Source organism: Cucumis melo, chromosome 5 (genome assembly GCF_025177605.1).
Source record: "Cucumis melo cultivar AY chromosome 5, USDA_Cmelo_AY_1.0, whole genome shotgun sequence".
Lineage (NCBI taxonomy): Eukaryota > Viridiplantae > Streptophyta > Magnoliopsida > Cucurbitales > Cucurbitaceae > Cucumis > Cucumis melo.
In genome coordinates this window covers 5,034,965-5,055,612 of record NC_066861.1, presented here as the reverse complement: position 1 = coordinate 5,055,612, position 20,648 = coordinate 5,034,965, and the positions used below count along the sequence as shown (strand labels likewise).

The 20,648-nt window shown below is 33.2% G+C and overlaps 1 protein-coding gene, 2 long non-coding RNA genes and 1 pseudogene across 3 annotated transcripts; 3 read left to right on the top strand and 1 right to left on the bottom strand.

Annotated features, from left to right (window-relative positions):
- The first annotated feature begins 229 nt into the window (after window positions 1-229).
- Window positions 230-4,481, top strand: LOC127149291 (uncharacterized). The gene is made up of 4 exons (XR_007820721.1): window positions 230-1,492; window positions 2,129-2,468; window positions 3,816-4,018; window positions 4,116-4,481. It is a non-coding gene; the product is annotated as an uncharacterized LOC127149291 (long non-coding RNA).
- Window positions 4,482-5,545: 1,064 nt separating this feature from the next.
- LOC103504285 (magnesium transporter MRS2-I-like) lies at window positions 5,546-9,665 on the top strand (annotated as a pseudogene).
- A 690-nt stretch (window positions 9,666-10,355) lies between these two features.
- On the top strand, window positions 10,356-10,954 carry LOC127149520 (uncharacterized). Its single transcript, XR_007821212.1, has 2 exons — window positions 10,356-10,417; window positions 10,779-10,954. It is a non-coding gene; the product is annotated as an uncharacterized LOC127149520 (long non-coding RNA).
- A 2,901-nt stretch (window positions 10,955-13,855) lies between these two features.
- On the bottom strand, window positions 13,856-20,347 carry LOC103502861 (uncharacterized). Its single transcript, XM_008466977.3, has 7 exons — window positions 20,185-20,347; window positions 19,035-19,149; window positions 16,833-16,902; window positions 15,839-16,104; window positions 15,359-15,475; window positions 14,689-14,737; window positions 13,856-14,504 (listed from the first exon to the last, which is right to left on the bottom strand). Exons 1-7 carry the CDS (start codon window positions 20,196-20,198, stop codon window positions 14,026-14,028), a joined length of 1,110 nt encoding a protein of 369 aa, XP_008465199.2. The 5' UTR covers window positions 20,199-20,347; the 3' UTR covers window positions 13,856-14,025.
- Window positions 20,348-20,648: the final 301 nt, after the last annotated feature.

The window sequence follows — 20,648 nt, the reverse complement described above, 5'->3', positions numbered from 1 at the left end:
GGAAGGACTAAAGTGCTATGGAGAAATAACATATTGTCAGTACACATCAACCAACCACAAAAACCAAGTTGCCAACAAGTCATCCATCTCTGGTAATTCCAGAAGGTTCTTCTTGTTAAAGAAATATCTCTCTCTCCACCAATCATATTGGTCCATCTGTAAATGTAAAACATATTGTGCATACATTCTTTATTTATTATTTCCCATATTTTAGGAAAACCATACGTATAAATAGAAAGCTACTATACCACCGCAAATCAATGAATAGAAAATATTTCTCCCAGTTTGCAAATCCACGATTTTCTACTTGGTGATGGCCAACGTCATCTCCCTCATCGGATCCTCATCCACAAATTTCAATAACCCTCCTCTAATTACTAATTAAACCAACTACCCTCTGTGAAACTCGATCGTGGAAATTATCTGTTGTGGAAAACTCTACCCTTCCCATTCTAAAGAGTTATAAACTCAAAGGTCATTTAGTAGAAGAAAATCCTTGTCCTCTGAAATTTATCATAAACCCAACTGGTGAATCACAATCCGAAATTGAAGGTGCTGTTGAAGCTACTGGTGGAACATCGTCAAGCTCCACTATAACAAAAACGGTCAATCCAAAATTTGATCAATGGATTACCTATGATCTACTACTTTTGGGCTAGATTTACAACTCAATGACGACTCTTCAACTGATGGTGTTCAACACTACAAAGGACCTATGGGAAACCATACAAGACTTATTATTTGGAATGCAATCAAGGGCAGAGAAAGACTTTTTTCGACATACATTTCATACTACCAGAAAAGGTAATTCTAAGATGGAAGATTACTTATGAATTATGAAAACTAACGTGGATAACCTTGGCCAAGCCGAGAGCCCTATTCCTCTTTGTTCCTTAATCTCTCAGGTCTTATTGGGGTTGGATGAAGTCTACAACCTAGTAATCGCCATTATTCAAGGAAAACTCAATATCTCTTTGTTAGATATGCAGTCTGAATTACTACTATTTAAGAAATGTCTTGAGCACCAGAACTCTAAAAAATCAGGTAATATTGTTCAAAACGCCACTGTGAATATGGTTTAAAACCATGCCCAATAATGATGCTCAACGATCTAGGAACTCATATTCGCACAATAGTAATTGATCAAATGGTAATGGTCAACGTGGTTGTAATAGCTTCAATAACAGTGAAAATCATGGTCGTGGTCGAGGAAGAAGAAATAAACCAACGGGTCAAGTATATGGAAAATATGGGCATCTTACACTAGTATGTTATAACATATTTAATAAGGTGTTTATTGGGAACTAGAGCATAAGGCACAATAATAATACTCTAGGCAACTCAAACCCCGCTGCCTTTGTCACCTCTTATAATGCAAACCCTTTTGCTAGGTCGAAATCTGTTATTGATTCTAACTGTTATGTTGAAAGTGGGGCAAGAAACCATATGACAGCCGACTACTCGAACCTGTCAAATCCTTCAAAGTACTCAGGTATTTAGCATGCTATTGTTGGAAATGGTAATAATTAGTTAGAAATTTCTTATGTTAGTAATTTAAATTTTACTAATAGAAAAAATAGCATAAAATTTATAAATATTTTGTGTGTGCGTGATATCACAAAGCATCTAATTAGTGTTTCTAAGTTATCCTTGGATGATAATATCTATCTTGAATTTCATGGTAAAGGATATGAAATGAACTCTAATGAGAGGGCTTTTTAGAGATGGACTCTATCACCTCGAGCATGTAGCTATCAATGATGAATTGGAGAAAAGTTGCGACAGGAAACCACAGTTTGAGCACATAAATAAGAATACATCAACATTTTTTTATCTAGAAGAGTTAATGGTCATGAATCCAAAACTGTTTGGCATAGGCGTTTGGGTCACCCCTCAACGCAAGTTTTGAATTTCATAGTTAAGGATTGTAACTTGCCTATTAATGACAATGAAGATTTTATGTTTTGTGAGTCATGTCAATTAGGTAAAGCACACAATTTACCATTTAATGTTTCTCAAAGTAGAGCAGCTCAATGTTTTGATCTCATCCACTCTGATGGGGACCAGTTTCTTTTACATCATCAAATGGCTATCGATATTACATTCTTTTTGTTAATGATTTTAGCAGGTACAGTTGGATTTATCCACTCAAATAAAAAAGTGTAGCTCTTGAAGCATTCAAACATTTTGTTACCTATTTGCAAACACAGTTCACTAAAACAATCAAAGCCTTTCAATCTGATAATGGTGGCAAATTCATCAAGATTCGTCGTATTCGCAATGAAATGGGGATTGTCCCTATACATCTGCCTGAAATGGCCATGTTGAAAAAAAGCATCGACACACTATAGAAACCAACCTCACTTTATTGGCTTGAGCCACCCTACCCCTTAGTTTTTGGTGGGATGCTTTTCTCACAACTACTATGTTTGATTAATGGATTACCTATGCAAGCTAAGTCTTAAAAGGTAAATCCCCAACTGAATTGTTATTTCTTCACAAACCAAATCTTTCAAATCTAAAAGAGTTTGCATGTTTTCCCTGCTTAAGACCGTGTCAAACGAACAAATTCCAATTTCACTTAGAAAAAATGTATATATTTAGGCCCAATCCCATTACACAAAGGGTTCAAGTGTCTTACCCAATCCAAAAAAATTATCATATCCGTCATGTAAAATTTAGGGGAATCCGTAGAAACAGCAAATATGAGAATAGAAAATAGAAAAATAGCAAACTGTATTTTTTTCTTATTTATGGCAAAACTAACTGCCATAAATATTTTCCTTTTTTTTTTTCATGAAATTACCCCTCAACAGATTACAATTATCCATATACAAATACAATGTATTTATAGAGATCAAAAAATCAAACAAAATATCACATATCACAAATACAATGTATTTGTAAACACACCCACTTATGATAATTATTAACTAAATCAAAAAATTATTATATTGTTTCAGAGATCCCTAAACATATTCAATTGATTTCAATATCCCCTAATTATTCCGATAAAAATCAACAAATTAACGAAAAATAACTTCAAATATTCAATTTTTTATTTTTTGAATTATAGATTCAAAATTATATAATGCAATAATTAATTATTAGGATAAAAATTAAGAAATTAACGAAAAAGAATTTCAAATATTCAATTTTTTTCTTTTTGGAATTATAGGTTCAAAATTGAATCCCTCTCTAAAATCATGGCAAAGATAATGCAATAATTAATTATTATGATAAACATTAAGAAATTAAAGAAAAATAATTTAAAAGATTCAACTTTTTAGCACGTAGATACCAATCTTTCCCTAAAATCATGGCAAATGTAATGCAAATAATTATCTTTGGTAAATTAGCTATGTTTAAATTCAAAATTCAACCCTCCGTAAAATCATGTCAAATACAATGCAAATATTAATTATCTAGGATAAAAATACCGGAATTAAGGGAAACTAAATTAAAAAATTTGATGGGAAACAATTCTCTAAATTTTAACATTTTTATTTTCTAAATTATTTATGAAAAATCATTAATTTTGCCTTCCTAAGATTAGATTCATAAGATTATGTCATATACATCTTCTTCCTTTACTTTAGTCTACCACATCTTCTTAATACCTGACCGCTATATCAAACTAAAACGTGATAGCTACATTAAAAAAAAACAAATACTCATTATTGAACCCATGGAGTCCATATAATATATGAAACAATAATTTAATTTAATATACATCCCTCTTATATAGAATCTACCAGTTTTTGGACTACTCAATAAACGTGTTCCCTTTGAATTTTTTTGATGGCTTTACAAAGAGTGAAGACCGTATTCAATGGTAGATGGATTAAGTCCTCCCGATATCAACTATCGCGTCCTTGATGTATGTGTTCCAGTTTCATCATCGTTTCAAGAATTTATAAACTGCATCCAACGTAGACTTTGTCCAAATTCACAACGTCGGAGGACTCGTGTGTCATGTTGTCTGCATTTTCGGATGCATTGATCTGAAACAACCCAGGTATAAAAACTACAAATACTCTGTATTTTAACAAATAACACACGATCAATCTAGAAACACATTGTAATTCTAAATTGTTTTATTTGACTGTTTTTAGGTATATATACGGCTGAAAAAGCAGATGATGAAGGTCGATTTAATACAAACGAACGAATGCCGTGAAAAGCGATCTTAAGTGGAGAGCGATCTTAAAAGGGCTGGTGGAAAGCAATCCTAAAATTCACCGCAACATGAGAGAATAGAGATGGCTGCACATATCTTAGTGACGATGGAAAGCGTTTCAAAAAGGAAGGGAGAAAGCGATCTTATATTTCGAAGGAAAAGAGAAGGTTCAAAAAGATTCTAGGATTTTCTTGGAAAAGTGAAGTGGTTACATGCAGAAGATGTAATGTTTTCTAGAAGATGGTTTATTTTTTGGGGGGAAAATTAAAATATTCAAGAATGCGCATAGTTTGTATTAATTATAGAGTATTTGTGGTTTTTATTACTATTGTATTTAGAAATCGAATTTGCCAATTAGGTAGGGACATTTAAGGTATAGTCCTCCCATTTATTATTTAAAAATTAACTATTTTGCTATTTTATCAATTTAAAAGTAAAATTGACATTTATCCAAAGTAAACCTTATATTTTACTATTCTTCTTGTCGTCCCTAAAATTTAATGAAGAAGAGTTTCTACTCCAATCAATTTTTTTCAACCCGTTCGAATGCCCAGCCCACGGCTTCCCCTAGTCCAAACCCTTGTATACATATATTACCAACCATCACCACATTCACAAACCCAACAGCCCTCCAAGCAATTTATTCCATCCTCTTCCCTTACCCAACAGCCCAATTCTTGTCCACAACTCTCTAGCCAATTGACTTGCCCAATAGCCCATTTTCAACCTATCACAATTCTGTCAAATTATCCAACCCTCAAAGCTCTTCAGACTCCTTTCTGTTGATTTTTCAAAACACCAGCTCTTTTTGGTCTATGTCGATGACGTTATCGTCACCGGAAACAATCCTACTATGATTGACACTCTGATAAAGTCTCTGGACAGAAAATTTGCTTTAAAAAATTTTCTTGCAATATTTTCTTGGAATTCGAGTTCATTATCTTGAATCTAGAGTTATCATCAATCAAGCCAAATATGTTGATGACTTACTGTATAAACTTCAACTCAACGATTTAAAACCAACTCTGTCTCCAAGTGTGCTTGGTAAACATCTATCTTTCAATGAAGGCACACCATTAGAAGATCCATTCATATGTCTTAACTAACACAAGACCAGATATTTCGTATACTGTTAGTCACCTTAGCCAATTCCTACAAAAACCAACAGATCATCATTGGCAAACTGTCAAACGAATCCTCTGGTATATCAGTGGAACTAAACAATTTGGTCTCTTATTCCAGCCAACTATTGATCTGTCTATTAATGCTAATTCGAATGCTGACTAGGTTTCAAATATTGATGACTGAAAATATGTTGTAACTTATTGTGTGTTTGTAGGAAATAATTTGGTTTCTTGGTCATCGATGAAACAAACTCTTGTGGCACGGTCGAGTACTGAATCTGAATATAGAGCTCTTGCACATGCTACCACTCAAATAATTTGGCTGAAACAACTACTTTGTGAACTCAATGTCTCCAATTATGCTACACAAATTCTATGTGGTGTGACAATTTAAGTGTTGGGGCTCTTGCAGCAAATCCTGTATTTCATGTTATAACCAAACATATCGAGATCGATATTCACTTTGTTAGAGACCAAGTCCTTCATGGTGCACTTGAAGTTCGTTATATTCTATCTTTTGATCAACTAGTTTATTGATTAATGAAATCGCTCACTCATTCTCAATTTCAATGTTTACGCATCGAACTCGGGTTGCTTGATTTACCTTCTCGTCTAAGGGGGGTGTTAGGAAGAAATGTCATGTTGTCAGTACACATCAGCCAACACTAGAAGAAATCTGGTCTTTAATGTCGGGTGGAAAAAATGAAAAATAAGCTTTAATGTCGGTTTTTAAAAGGCGGATGTTTAATGTCGGTTTTAAACCGACATTAAAGCTTTATCTTTAATGTCGGTTTAAAACCGACATTAAACATCATGTTTTTTAGAACCGACATTAAAGGTCTTTTTTATTTTATTTTTTATTTTTTTAATTTTGTAAAAAGTTGAATTTTTATCTCTCTTACTTTACTCTTTTCTCCTTTCTTCTCTACCAAACCCTAGACTTTACTATTTTCTCCTTTCTTCTCTACCAAACCCTACGAAAGAAGGTTTTCTCTCAACATTTCTTCCCTTTCTTCCTTTCTCAATCTCATCACTTTCTCCCCTCTCTTCTTGGTTCAACATTTCTTGGTTCAACACCTGGCTCTGAGCTTTCTGTTGAGGAGCGAAATCTTCTCTCTGTCGCTTACAAGAACGTGATTGGCTCACTTCGAGCTGCTTGGCGGATTGTTTCTTCCATCGAGCAAAAGGAAGAGAGTCGTAAGAATGAAGAGCATGTTGTTCTTGTTAAGGATTATAGATCAAAGGTTGAGTCTGAGCTTTCCGATGTCTACGCGAGTATTTTGCAGCTTTTGGACTCGAATCTTATTCCATCTGCCTCTGCTAGTGAGTCTAAGGTCTTCTACTTGAAGATGAAAGGGGATTACCATAGGTATTTGGCGGAGTTTAAGGTTGGAGATGAGAGAAAAACTGCTGCTGAGGATACTATGCTGGCTTATAGGGCTGCTCAGGTATTTGTGGCTCGCTTTTTCTTTTTACTTTTTTTGGTATTAGTGAGACTGTGTGGATGATTTTAAGGTTGCTTGCCTGAAAAACGACTTTTTGGGGCATTTTGATGTTTTTAATCCTTTTCTTCGGTCCCCATTACTACTTCAATAGGCTAAAAAATTTCATATTTTCTTTGTTTTTGATTGGTTGGTACTTGGTTATTGTGGATTACAGAGCCTGAGTTATGTTTGTCAATTATTTTTCTTTTTCCGTTAATAAACAGATGTATATATCATTTTTTTTAAATGTGAAAAACTGAGCTATCATTGATATGGCAGATATACGGGGCCCTTCGCATGTTTGTGAAAATGCAGATATACGGAAGCTATATGTAGTTTTCTTGCTGCACGGACAACTGAACTGGAGACTGCTGCTTATCCTGCCTTGGATGAGCTTACTGCCAAGGTGAATAATTATTTTCTCATCTCATTTTGGTATCTCTTACAGCTTCTATGTTTTGGTTTTCCTCTCGGCTACAACTTTTGAAATGCACAAACTTTCTGATAATTCCATGAGATCATATTGTTAAGTTATGGAATCCATCTGGTAACTATATCATCTGATATTTACATATTCCTATGACTATGCGATTTGTGGATACCATCTAATCACATTTCACTGTAAATTATCTTTCATTTGAGTCACCATACTCCTGTATGTTCTTTGCTTTCTATGTTAAATACTATAAAGCATTTCTGATTGTTTGTTTACTATTGAACACTAATAAATAGGGAGAGGATTATTTAATTAGGAGTAAGAGGATGAGATTGAAAATTAAGAAATTAGGGACTGGAATGTAATGTTGATCTCAAAATATGCCTGCCTTGAACACTTCTAACCCTCCCTATTTATAAGACTCCAGGGGACACTAAAAAACGTATCTCACATTCCAACAATTTTACCAGCAACTGACTAATATGGCCCAAGTGACCTTCCTAGTTTCTACCATAATCCTTTCACTACAAAACGACGTATCTATTTGTTCTGTTTTTGCTGTATGACCTCATGCCTTATTCGTCCTTTTTGCTTTGTTTTTCTTTGAGTCTGTAGATTAGTTCCCGCAACTTGGACAGAGTTCGTAAGTTGAAGAGTGCAATGACCAGGTTGACTGCGAGGGTTCAAAAGGTACGTGCAACTTTTCACATATCACACGGTGTAGAAACTTTTGTCCAATCTATTTGGAAAAAGCAGATTGCTGCATTATAGAATATCATTTGTCTCATTTCCTATGATTTTATCATGAACTTGAATAAAATTGAATTGGTTAGAATGGAGAATATCTTGACACCCTTTCATAATCTCTTTTTCCCTTAATTATTCAAGTTTTCCTCCCCATTGGATTTCTTTGTCTAATCATATTTATAATCACTTTCAGCAATTGTTATGATACGCATAATTATAACTTTTTGATTTGTGGCTCCAATCTTTCCTTTCAATACAGGTAAGAGATGAGCTCGAACAATTACTGGACGACGACGATGATATGGCAGACCTTTACTTGTCAAGAAAGATGAGCTCATCTTCTCCTGTAAGTGGTTCTGGTCCTGCCAATTGGTTTCTCGCCTCTCCTACCATTGGTTCAAAGATCTCGAGAGCAAGCAGAGCAAGTGTTGCAACTGTACGTGGGGACGAGGATGACATCGAGGAACTTGAAATGCTGCTGGAGGTAATAATACATATAGTTTCTGGTTTTTCAATTTTCATGAAGGTTTATAATGGAAGTTTCTTTGTTGCAGGCTTACTTTATGCAAATTGATGGTACATTGAACAAATTAACTACAGTAAGTTCACCTGTTCCCTGCTTATCTAATTTATGAAAAGAGCTACTTGAACAAAATGTAAGGAGTTCCGTAATACTTTGCTATATTAATAGTGTGTGTGACAGGAAGAGATTTCTTAATGACTTAGGATTAATTTATGCTAAAAACAAAAATTTTGTCATCGCTGAGAAGGGGTTTTAGATTAATATTTTTTTAAAATTTTTGTTGGATCAGATTGAAACACACCCTTAACTTCTGCTTATCAAATTTATTATTCACTCACGATCATCTTACTCTACCTCTTTATCTGGATTTTTAATCCATAAACTATATGAAGAACATCTTACTGGCCTAATTTTCCAGTAAAATATTACTATGTTGGACTAATAACCTCTTACAAAGTACGATTGTCTTTAATCCAAGGGCATATTTGGTCATGTTTTATTCTAATTTATGATTTTTAGTTGTTTTAAATAATTTGCAGCTGCGAGAATATATTGATGACACAGAAGATTATATTAATATCCAGGTAACAAAAAACGCAAGATTCTTGTTTATTAAAAGTTCTTAAATTTTGCTGGCTCTCTTGATCTGCAGTTGGAGCTCTTTTTAAGTTCTGGTACTGTTTGTTTGTCTATCTATTCTTTGGTGAGTGCAATATTCGGCATGAACATTCCTTACACTTGGAATGACGATCATGGATACATGTTTAAATGGGTATGCTAAAGGACTCGACTTTGATTTCTGACTTGAAATGCAGGAAACTGAGACTCCGATCTAGTGCTTACAACAATCATCTTGTTTTCATTATGTGCAGGTTGTCATTGTTGCTGGATTTGCTTCCGCGGTGTTGTTCATCACAATTATTTACTATGCTCGCTAAAAAGGTTTGGTGGGATCTTGATCTTCTTTCATTCAAATGATGAAATCCTTTTCCAATGGAAACCGTTAGTTGAACTGTGACAGACAATGAAGGAAAAAAAGAACGGGAAGAAAAATAGAAAGGAAGTGCATTGCTGATGAGTTTAGGAGTGATATACATACCTGACTATACTTACAATTTCAGTTTCTGTGGGATTTTAGGATTGAAAAGAGGGAAAGAAGGAAAGAAAAAAAAAAGGAAAAAATTAAAGAAAATAAATTTCTTTATAGGACCTGAATTACCTGCTGCTCTTCGTCTAATTCCATTAGTTACTTATTGGGTTATACACAATATTGTTGCTTCAAAAATTGAGCTCTCCACTTATCTGAGCGAAACCGAGTAAGTATTTTTATTTTTACCTATCTGGTGCAATTAGTGCTTCTGGTCTTGGTATGCATTTTTCTTCCAATTATTTTGTTCTTACCTGGCAGGTTCAAGTAGTTTTAATGAAAAATTGTTAATATACCGTAGCTTCATCTCAACTGAAGGTTGAACATATTACATTACACTATTGTAGATAAATTAAAGTTTTCTGTTGTGCTTCGGCTATGTATCGTTTTTCTTCTTCTTCTTTTTTTTCCATTTAAATTGGTATCTTAGTTTTATCTTGCATCCTTTGTGGGTTTTCGTTATTGTATGTGATTGCCTCCATCTTTTCTTGATGAAAGTTTGGTTATTCATAAGAGGAAAATTTTCCATTATTGCAACTCACCATGTTTTGTACTTGGTTGTGCAGGCTGCACCGGTGGAGTGGGTAGAGGATGAATTTTTGCAAATGGTCTTGGTACAGGTGGTGGACATGGTGGGAAAGGTGGTGATGGATACTATAATGGCACCTTCATTAATGGAGGTGTTGCGTATGGTGATCCTAATCTCCCTTGTGAACTTGGCAGTGGTAGTGGAAATGGTAGTCTTGCTGGCGAAACAGCAGGTGGTGGGATTATTGGTAAGTTGTGTGATTCTTCCTCTCTTTCTCTAGTTTTGTTTATTATTTATTATTTTAGTTAATTTTTAATGATGTTTATGTTTACTTGGAATGAAATTCCATTGGTGACGTAAGGGACATTTTTTCTTTGCGCTACTTATGCTTACGTTGGACTACAATAAGCTTTACTTTTCAGCTTATTGTGTTGATGTTGCTTATTTCTTTATAGATTGATATTGGTTTTCATAATAATGTTATGTAAAAAAATGTTGATTATTCATTTGGTGGGCAATATTAAGAACTTTTCATCATTTTCTGCAATTTCAGTACTTCAAACAGCTTTGTTATTCATATAAATGGTTTATTTGGATATTGTTTGTAGATAATTGAAGTGATATCGGGTTGAAAGCTAAGCGATTGTGTAGAAATGGTCAAGCGACCGTTGAAAATTGAAGACTGAGAAGGCATTTAGGATTTTTAATTATTTAATTCTTGTATTAGAATCTTTTTTCATGTACTATTGTAGAATGTATATATAAACATAATATTAATATTTTATTTTGTGTATTCAAATGTAAAAGACAAATGTTATAGTTTCTAACATAATATGAATTTCATTGATTTGTTGGCGTGTGAAAAACATATTTATCTACATTGACCCAATGTCGGTCTATAGGACAATAATGTAACAATTAAATAAAAATAAATTTGTAAAAATGAATAAAAAAACTAGGCTTTAATGTCGGTTTTAAACCGACATATCAGAGTTCAACCGACATTAAAGAGCTTCAATAACACTATCAAAGATGTCGGTTGAAAACTGACAAACCGACATTAAAGAGGGCTTTAATGTCGTTTTTAAACCGACATTAAAGCCCAACCGACATTAAAGGGCTTCAATAACACCATCAAAGATGTCGGTTGAAAACTGACATTAAAGGCCTTTAATGTCGTTTTTAAACCGATATTAAAGAGGCCTTTAATGTCGTTTTTAAACCGACATTAAAGCCCAACCGACATTAAAGACCTTTAATAACGCTCACAAAGATGTCGGTTGCCAAGTGACATTAAAGGCCTTTAATGTCGGTTTTAAACCGACATTAAAGGCCAAAATTCTTGTAGTGCAACTGGAAAAACCAAGTTGCCAACAAGTCATCCATCTCAGCAATCATATTGGTCCATCTATAAATGTAAAACAAATTGTGCATATATTCTTTATTTATTATTTCCCTATATTGTAGGGAAACCCTTTGTATAAATAGAAAGTTGTTGTACCGAGTAGAAAATATTTCTTCCAAAATACACATGATTTTCTACACAAAGAAGGGGAGAGAAGAAGTGGTTGCGGCGGAGGAGAGTGTCAGTCTAGTAGTAGAGAAGGAGCAGAACCAGCGTGAAGTGGATGAAGATGTGAAATCGATTGAAAGCTAGCGGTGTAGCGGAGGAGTGTGAGTGTATGGAGGGAGAAACGCGTCATTCTTTTTTTATTTGTAGAAAATTTATGTTGTCAATTGTGGTTTTTATATATACACAATTCCAACTTCAACATTATTTATTAAACTAAAACTAAATCTATTAAGATAATTGCATCATATAACAACAAAATTTAGAGATGGTACCTCTTTTTTCTTCATATTATAAATATAAAACAAGTAATAAGATATATCAAACGACTATCAAAGAGCTATATCCACTTTTAAATTTGCACTTTTGCAATTTAGAAATTAAGTGACATGGGTCTTATTATCATAAATTTTTTTTCTTTTTTGCTATTTTTGCAAACGCCCCATCTATTACTCAATAATTAATAATATTATGGGCAAATTCCAAAAATCACCCATAAAATATTTATTGTAATTATACCTGTCTTTCAATAGTAGCAATTACACCATCATAAAAATTAGATTTGCAAATTATGAAAATTAAATTCCAAATGATGCAAATAAGTATAACTTACTCAATTATACAAGTTTGAGGATTCAAGTATAAAATTTAAATAAGTTTGAGAGCTTAATTTTTAATTTTGAAAGTTTAAGAATATAATTGCAACTACCATTATAGAATGACTTTTTACAATTTACTCTAATATTAATTATTCTTACTCACCAAAAGAATGTTTTTTTTCAAATATAGCAAAATAAATCAAAATATTTATAAAATATAGTAAAATTTTGTAACTTATCAATGACAAACAAATTGATAAACACTAATCCACTTCAATCAAAATCATTCTTTCTCTTAAAATCCTACAAAAGTACCTAGGAAAAACCATCACTATCAATGTAATTCTTACGTTTCTTTGTAAGCTACGTTAATCAATATATGTAGATTCATTTACAAGCAAAAGTTATGTATCATCAATTTTTTAATAAGAAATTTAATGGACTCAAATGGAATCACTTATGAAAATTTTAATTGAGAAAATTATTAACTAAAATTTATTTAGAAAATTTTTATAAATATAACAAACCAATAAAATATTTAACAAAACTAATGAAGGTAGCCATTTTTTAAATATTTCATGTTTGTCCTTCTGTCTTTCTTGTCCTTGCGATTTTTTCCCATCCTCTTTCTTCTTTTCCTTTTTTTTCTCCAAACTGTTGTTTGGTTATTCAGATCGTGTAGACTTGAAAAAAAATCGTTTAGATTTAGATTGTGTAAAAATAATCTTGAAAAAAAAACTTTGTACAAAAAATAGTCAAATTTAAAGGATCGTGTATAAAAAATTTAAAGGATTATGTATAAAGAATTTAAAGGATCGTATATAAAGAATATAAAGGATCGTGTATAAAGAATTTTTAAAAAATGTTTACATTGGAGTAACCCGATCATGTAAAAAAATAAATGATCGTGTAGACAAATTTAAATGATCATGTACAAAAAAAAACGTCTAGCCAAACCTAAACGATCGTGTACCAAAGAATCTTGAAAAATTTATCTAGTCATATCTAAATGATCATATACCAAAATTGAAAAAAAAAAACCATTTGTAAAATTTTAAAAACTATTGAAAGAATAAAGTCAAATCTAAACGATCGAAAAAATAAAATCAAATCTAAATGATATAAACTATTGTGTAACAAATATATTACTTATATTGTAGACGACGTAATTGACAGGATATTTTTGAAATTTTTCGTTGTAGATCTATAAACTTTCTCCGTTTATATTATATATTTTTTTGAAAATATCCCAATTTATTTTATATGGTATATCCCAATTTATTTTATATGACAACCACATAAAATATTTACAAACATTATTTTATAAACATAACAAAATATTACCGATTATATCTGTAAATCTTGAAGTACATTTTTCTATATGGTCCATTATTAATTTTTTTTTTTCCTAGAAAAGAATTGATCTATTTTAGACGCATTATACTTATCACTAAAATTTCAGGATTTCGAAATCCGGTAAAAAAGAAAAAAAAAATTGAAAGATGGATTCTTATGGTGAGTTAAATTTGGTTCAATTTAAATATTAATAAAAATAAACAAATAAAAATTCCACCATATACTAAAGATAATGTTGCAATTCCGAGTTAAAGCCTAAGCTTTTTAAACCATTCAATCAACGGAGTGCTGATGTAATAAAATAAAAAATACCGGCTTTGGGATATGCCTTCATTTTGGTGTAGATGAGGATCGGTGTTCCACAAATTCCCATGAAGATTCTGAATCATTTGGCAAACCCATTCCACCATCTAAAATTTGTTTGATCCATTTAATCCTGTTTATCAGCTCTTCCAAGTCCAAAATAGCATCTTCTAATGAACCATGGCTCGTCGAATTCAAACTGACATCGGGCACCGTTGTCTCTACAAACTGACCATCATTACATCCAACCACATCACTTCTTGTTCCTCCAACTTCAGTTGCTGCATCTAGCTTTACAGCTGGAAAACTCGAGTCATTCTCCAACGTACAATTTACACGGTTTGACTCAGTGTGTTCGTGTTTCTCATTTGATGCCTTGTTGCTGAGCGATCGCTTCAACCCTCTTGACGGCTGCATTGGACTAGTCTGTAATGCTAATGACGGACTTGATTTTCCAGCTGGAGGCTCACTTTCATATCCCACACTCACGTTCTGGGCTCCCAAATCTGTAAATCACCACCAAAGAAACCATACTGATACAATCCAACATATACATGTATATGTATATCAAAATAGCTTATTACTCTCGTAAGAAGCAATTTTTACATTTACAAAAATCCGCCAGTAACTTTATATTATAATAATTCATACATTCTTAGAAGTGATTCATATTGTTAATGCGGCTCTTACCTACACTTCCATTGTTGATCACCCGAGCACATTGAGTACTTCCATTCATCTAAAACCACAAAGGAATTACAAGTACCTTAGTACTGAGAGAACGACTCCAAAAAGAGGTCTAACATATCTGAATGATGTCAGAGAGAAATGTAAACATATTAAAATTGATAAGAACCTCTAAGGTCATTGGATTTTTGTTCATATTTTTACCAATAGTTTTTATATGTAATTTTATTGCTTTCTACGTGTCAAATAGGAAGTATCTACCCTAATATTTAAGGTTAAAATTGAATCAAATTGGAGAGTTTAGTTGAATTAGAGGTTCACATACCCAAAGGTTCCTGATTCCAGTTCAGTAGGATTTTAAGATGTTGCAGCATTTTTAATATCGTATAAAAAATGCAACATAATTGACATACTGGCCAAAATTAGTCTTCAGATCATAGGTCCATCTTCCAACTAACCCACCAGAGATTTAGCATGCCTCTACCCCAGATTACAGAGACAAAACAAGCTCTCTTTTATAAAGTTTTCAACCCAATGGTTCATAAGTAAGCCCTTGAGATTAAAAGGAAATAATAATAAACAAATAAGAAAATAAAAATCCCAATTCCTACCCACAACAGCCTCAAGTTACCAACAGGATCAATATTAAATAGAACGGTTGAAAGAATGGCACCTTCATATTAGGGACCATCCAACCAGATTCAGGAGACCAGTCTAAGGATGGCCGCAAATCCTTGGAGGAGGCACGATAAGCCAATCCTTCACCAAATGGTGGCGGGAGCAGCTCTACCTATAGAACAGAATAGCACAAACGGAAAAATATTCAGTCATCCTTTAAAAGTACCACATGAGGTTAAACACTAATAAAAATTCATACCAGATAGTAAGAAAGTGAAAACAAATCAAATAGTCGGTCTTAATAACAGACTGTAAATATAATTCTATACCAACTAGCAAGCATAGAAAAGGTAGGTAACATATGTATCTTCAACAACTGGGCAGCAAAAATTTTGGGAAAAAAGACATCTCTAGTCACAACTAAATTGAGTGTTTGGTTAGAAATTGCACCATATCAACCATGGTTAAGTTAATAAGAAATAAGTTAGCAATGAACAGAGAGTCTAAGTCTAAGCGAGTAGGTAAATAAAATTACCTTGACCTCCTCATCACCCAATATGGCAATTATTTTGCCAGACCAATAACAATTATCCTTCCACCAATCAACTAAATCCCCAACCTTCCAGACATCATTCACAACAACAGTCACCTCTAGCTGAGAATTGGTACAAACATCAGATAATTGTTTTTCACGATAAACTTGTGGAAACTGAGGACGCACCATCAACTGCCCTTTTGGCCCAGTTGATGGGATACCAAAGGCTGCAGGTGGTTTTTGAAATGGCTTTGTCCATTTTAATTCTGAAATAAGAGATAAGTCTAACAGTGAATATTGTAATGTCCTAAAAACTGGAATTCAATAATTACATGACTACAGGCTAAAATATTTATTATAATAGAAATTTCTGCCACATGCATTGATTAACAAAAGCCTTCACACTCAACCAAAAGAAAGTGGGTTCAAAACCAATTTTGACATACTGCTGGTAAATATTCCACAAGTCTTCAACTACCAAGTACTGAATAGAAACCCACCGGTCACCAGGGTGTAATCATACGACTAAAATACATATGGAATTCTCAAAGCAGTTCCCAATCAACTCAAATTGTTAGTCTAAGAAAAGGCAGTCTCGTCTTAAAACAGATCTAAAATGCTTTATAATGAATCTCAATACACCAAGAACATATCTCAGGCTTCCAATTTTCAAAACTATGTGTTCCCATCAGCTATTTGTGATCTCACCATTTGGAGATTAAAATACACCTATACTACAAATGAAAGTTCTAGTAATGCATTTATAATCAATCACTACAGTATTCTTAAATCTGGCAAGCGTAGTCAAAATCAAGGGATTTTTCATCGCGATATCATTCACTTAATCTTAGTAGTAAAATCAATGAAAAATAATAGTCATGCTCCATGATGAAAATCTAGAAGACCTTGAGTAAGAAAGGGAAACCTAGGACAAGAGAGAGAGAAAAGGACAAAAAAAGGAAGACCTAGGACAAATAATGAAGATAAGTTATACCTTCGTCAGGAAAGTCCACAAACTCCAATTCATATGACAGACTCCCCATTCTCCAGCCAATGTCCTTTATCTGGTAGAAAATGTGCAAAGAGTTAACAAAGATAGTGCATTCATACCAGAAATATATCTTAGCTAGCAATTAAAACTTGATTTATTTCTTGTTTTTGGTCATTCAGTACAAGATATTGCAACTGTACATACTCTGCCTTGAGTCACAACCCAATTGTGCTTGTCGTATGACTCCTTAAGCAACAAAATAGTTTACATGCAAGATTATTTTATTCATCAATGAAGTAATGCCAGTCTTTCATTTATATCTTGTGGCCACAAGCTGAAACTTCAGAAAAAGGTATTGATTGAAATCTATCTAGAACTACAATATACAGGTTGTGATGCATTCTGTAAGAGGGAAAACTTTAGATGGATTGAGGAGGGTATTGGATAGTTGCTGGCCAAGACTATTGGCGGATGTAGGGGATTTGATATGGCTATATAGACCTAAAACTTGGGTAAGGGTAGAAAAAAAGGATGTAAATTTTAAAGGCTCATTTGCTAATTATTTGGTTTTTAGTTTTTGAAAGTTAAGCTCACAAATAACTTCCACTTATGAGGTTCTTTGTTCAGCCAAGAATATACTTTCTAAAAATGTTTTCAAAATCCTAGCCAAGTTTAATAAAATAATAATAATAATAAAGATAAACTACATTTAAAAACTTGTTAAGTTGTTTTTATTTGTTGAATTTAAAAAGAATTGAAAATATTTCTTTAAGGAAGTGAAATTCATATAAAAAAATTTATGAGGAATTAGGCATAATTTTCAAAAGAAATAGAATACCAATGGCAAAATCGTTATTAAACAGACCCAAAATGAATTTATATGGTGCTAATGCCTAAGGAGAGACTAAGCACTCAAAATTCCTCGCTTTGTATCCCCTTTCTTCGCATAATTGACCACCAGCATGTGTTTCTTGTTTTAGGGCCTATCAGAAATCTTCTATTAACCTTTCTATGCTTGCTTGATATTTAAAACAAGAAACCATGCTCAAAGATACTATAGTACTGAAAACTTTTTTTTTCTTTTGTTGATAAGAAACGGGAAACCACTTCATCAGTTTGAACATAAACAAAAGGATTGTAAGGTTTCTGTCATTGTTTTCCTTCCAAATTAACTATAAAATAGCTTTAGCCATGTTTGACCATAACACCCTTGCTGTATCTCTAAGCCCCCAACTATTGAGGGACTCACCAGCCAATCATCTAAGCATCAAGGTCTAGACCACTTAAGGCCGTACAAATTTTCAAGATTCCCAAACTCTACTACTGAAGTTACAGAGCAGGGGAAGAGATAAAGACTCCCCACTGGTTTTGCATAACACACATTTCAAGAATTAATCTAGTCTAGAGTAGGTGATCCAAGACACTTTGAACCAATGACCTAGGGGTTCGTCAATCAGCATTTTCAATGAAAATTCTGAAGCCTCTAGGAATAAGACTCGTTTTTTATTATGGTAAAGCACAAAATTTTCAGTCGTTTAATTACAAAGCGATAATAATAATACCGGAGCTGATGGAACTACAAAGTAGGTTTCAGCTTTTTTATCTATTTCATCCTCATCAGTTACTGGAGAGTGGACTTTATACTTCATTGATTGGCAAATAATTAGAAAGAGAAACAATGAAGTACTATAAACCAATTAACTACTGAAAGCAGAACCATCTTTATATACATAGGTGAAAGCCTAGAGGTATGTTCACTCTTTTTCTCAAGCATTAATCCTTTAGGAAAGTAATCCAACCTAGACTTACAGACTATGCAGAAACAAAATCCAGAAATTTGTCAATATGTATAACTAAATACAACTTTAACCATACAACAACCCAATCTTCAGTGCTTGTTTTACTTTACAAACACCCCATGTACATGATGTTAAGTTGCATAGATATTATTTAACTTTCTCGATCTTCAAGACCCAAGGTATTTGTTCCTACAATAGAGTGTTGAAAACTTCCAGAAAACAATCAAATATTTATCCATGCATATCACTACGGACTGCTACGAATTATACAAAGCAAATGGAAATTTTGAAGGCTAAAAGTATTTGAACATATGGATGAAAAGAGATCTTGAAGGTAAATAATGCTCGTCGAGTCAACACAAACAGCTTCAATAATTAGCCTTTTCAAGTGAAAATACAATTCTACCTTACATCGGAACCAAGCACCCCGATAACCAATGAGAAAGCAACGGGATTCTACCAGTTGCCCAACTTCAAAAGGTAACTTTCTTGCCAATATCATTTCACAAAATAGCAGGCACCTGTAGGAAAAAACTTGCAACTTGAAAAACTAGATAATACATAACTCAAGCCAAAACAAAAGAACAAAAACAAAAACAAAAACTAGATAATACATAACTCAAAGCAAAACAAAACAGACAAACAATTGAAAGCATAACTTTCATCTAGCTCTTCGCTTTCATTCATGATACCAAGAAAGTAGGGAGTCATAGCCATGTAAAGCAAGCAGCATCCTAGCTGTAGATATACTTTCAAAATCCGATATAAAAAATTGCACTGGATTACAAATATTAAACAGCCATAACCTAGCTTTTTTGCTTTTAAATTTTAAATAACTGTCTCTGTTTGTATTTGTTCAAACGTTTTATGGCTAGTTCTATGAGACAATCAAATAACGCTTCAAGATTCCCATGAAATTAAACTGATTGATTAATATTTTAAATAGGTGGTCACCAACATTAGAACCCTTAGCTTCATGCATTTTCTTTTCTTCCTATGAGATATGAGAAAAAGCATATTGACACTGTCAAAATGGGGTGAGTATGTAATGAACTATTCCACCTGAAACCCAAATCAGATTACAAAAGAAGAACTCTCAAGTTGGTTGCAGCTAAGGAGAGGGAACAATTACAAAAATAGTTGGTTACGCTTCAAGACAACCAATAAGGAAAATCAATTCACATCCACCACCAAAAATCTATGTTTCTTTTATCTGCTTTACCTCCTCAACGAACACAATCTTCGAAACACAGTTAATTCGCGAATATATTTCTAATGACTATTACACTCGACCACAAATGATTCAGAACCTACCGCAAATAAAGACTGTACTAATCCTTAAGCTTCCAATTTCCCTAATAATCACGTTTTCAGAATCATTGGTACAAACTGAAAGTCGATCATCCACTTGCAAAGGCTAGGACTACTCAAATTAATCAAAACAAGTTTCCTACTCTTCCCATTTCCATAATTGCTTCACTCTAAGTAGTAACGGAAGCAAATGTAAAGCATCTGGTTAAGATGAAGAAATGTGGAGGTTGAATTCGGAAGGTTACCTGAGTTCATTCATGCAAATCAAACTCCTCCTTCTTCACCGGTGCTGAGAAATTTGGAAGTTTAAGACAAGTGCTCATCGAACCGCGCTAATGGATTTTCCATATTTGATTCGTTTTATATTTTCCTCTCTTATGGCTGATTTGGATAGCCATGAAAAAAAATTTATCTTCATTTTAGGTCAAATTACTAATCTAATTTGAGACATATCCCTAAGTAATTATGCCACTTTTTTTTAAGCGTAATTACCCTCCAGTAACGTTTTTAGGGCTAATAGCAATTAGCAAGCAGCAACATTTTAATATAAGTGCAAACTCGTGAAAGTGAAGTTTGGTGAGTGGTAATTAGCAAGACCTTCTTCTTTTAGATTTAGAGTTTGATCCCCTACCCTATAATGTTAACTAAAAAAAATTGATTTTATTGCTACTTCACTCTATAATTGTTAGACTACTGTTGAAAATGTGAT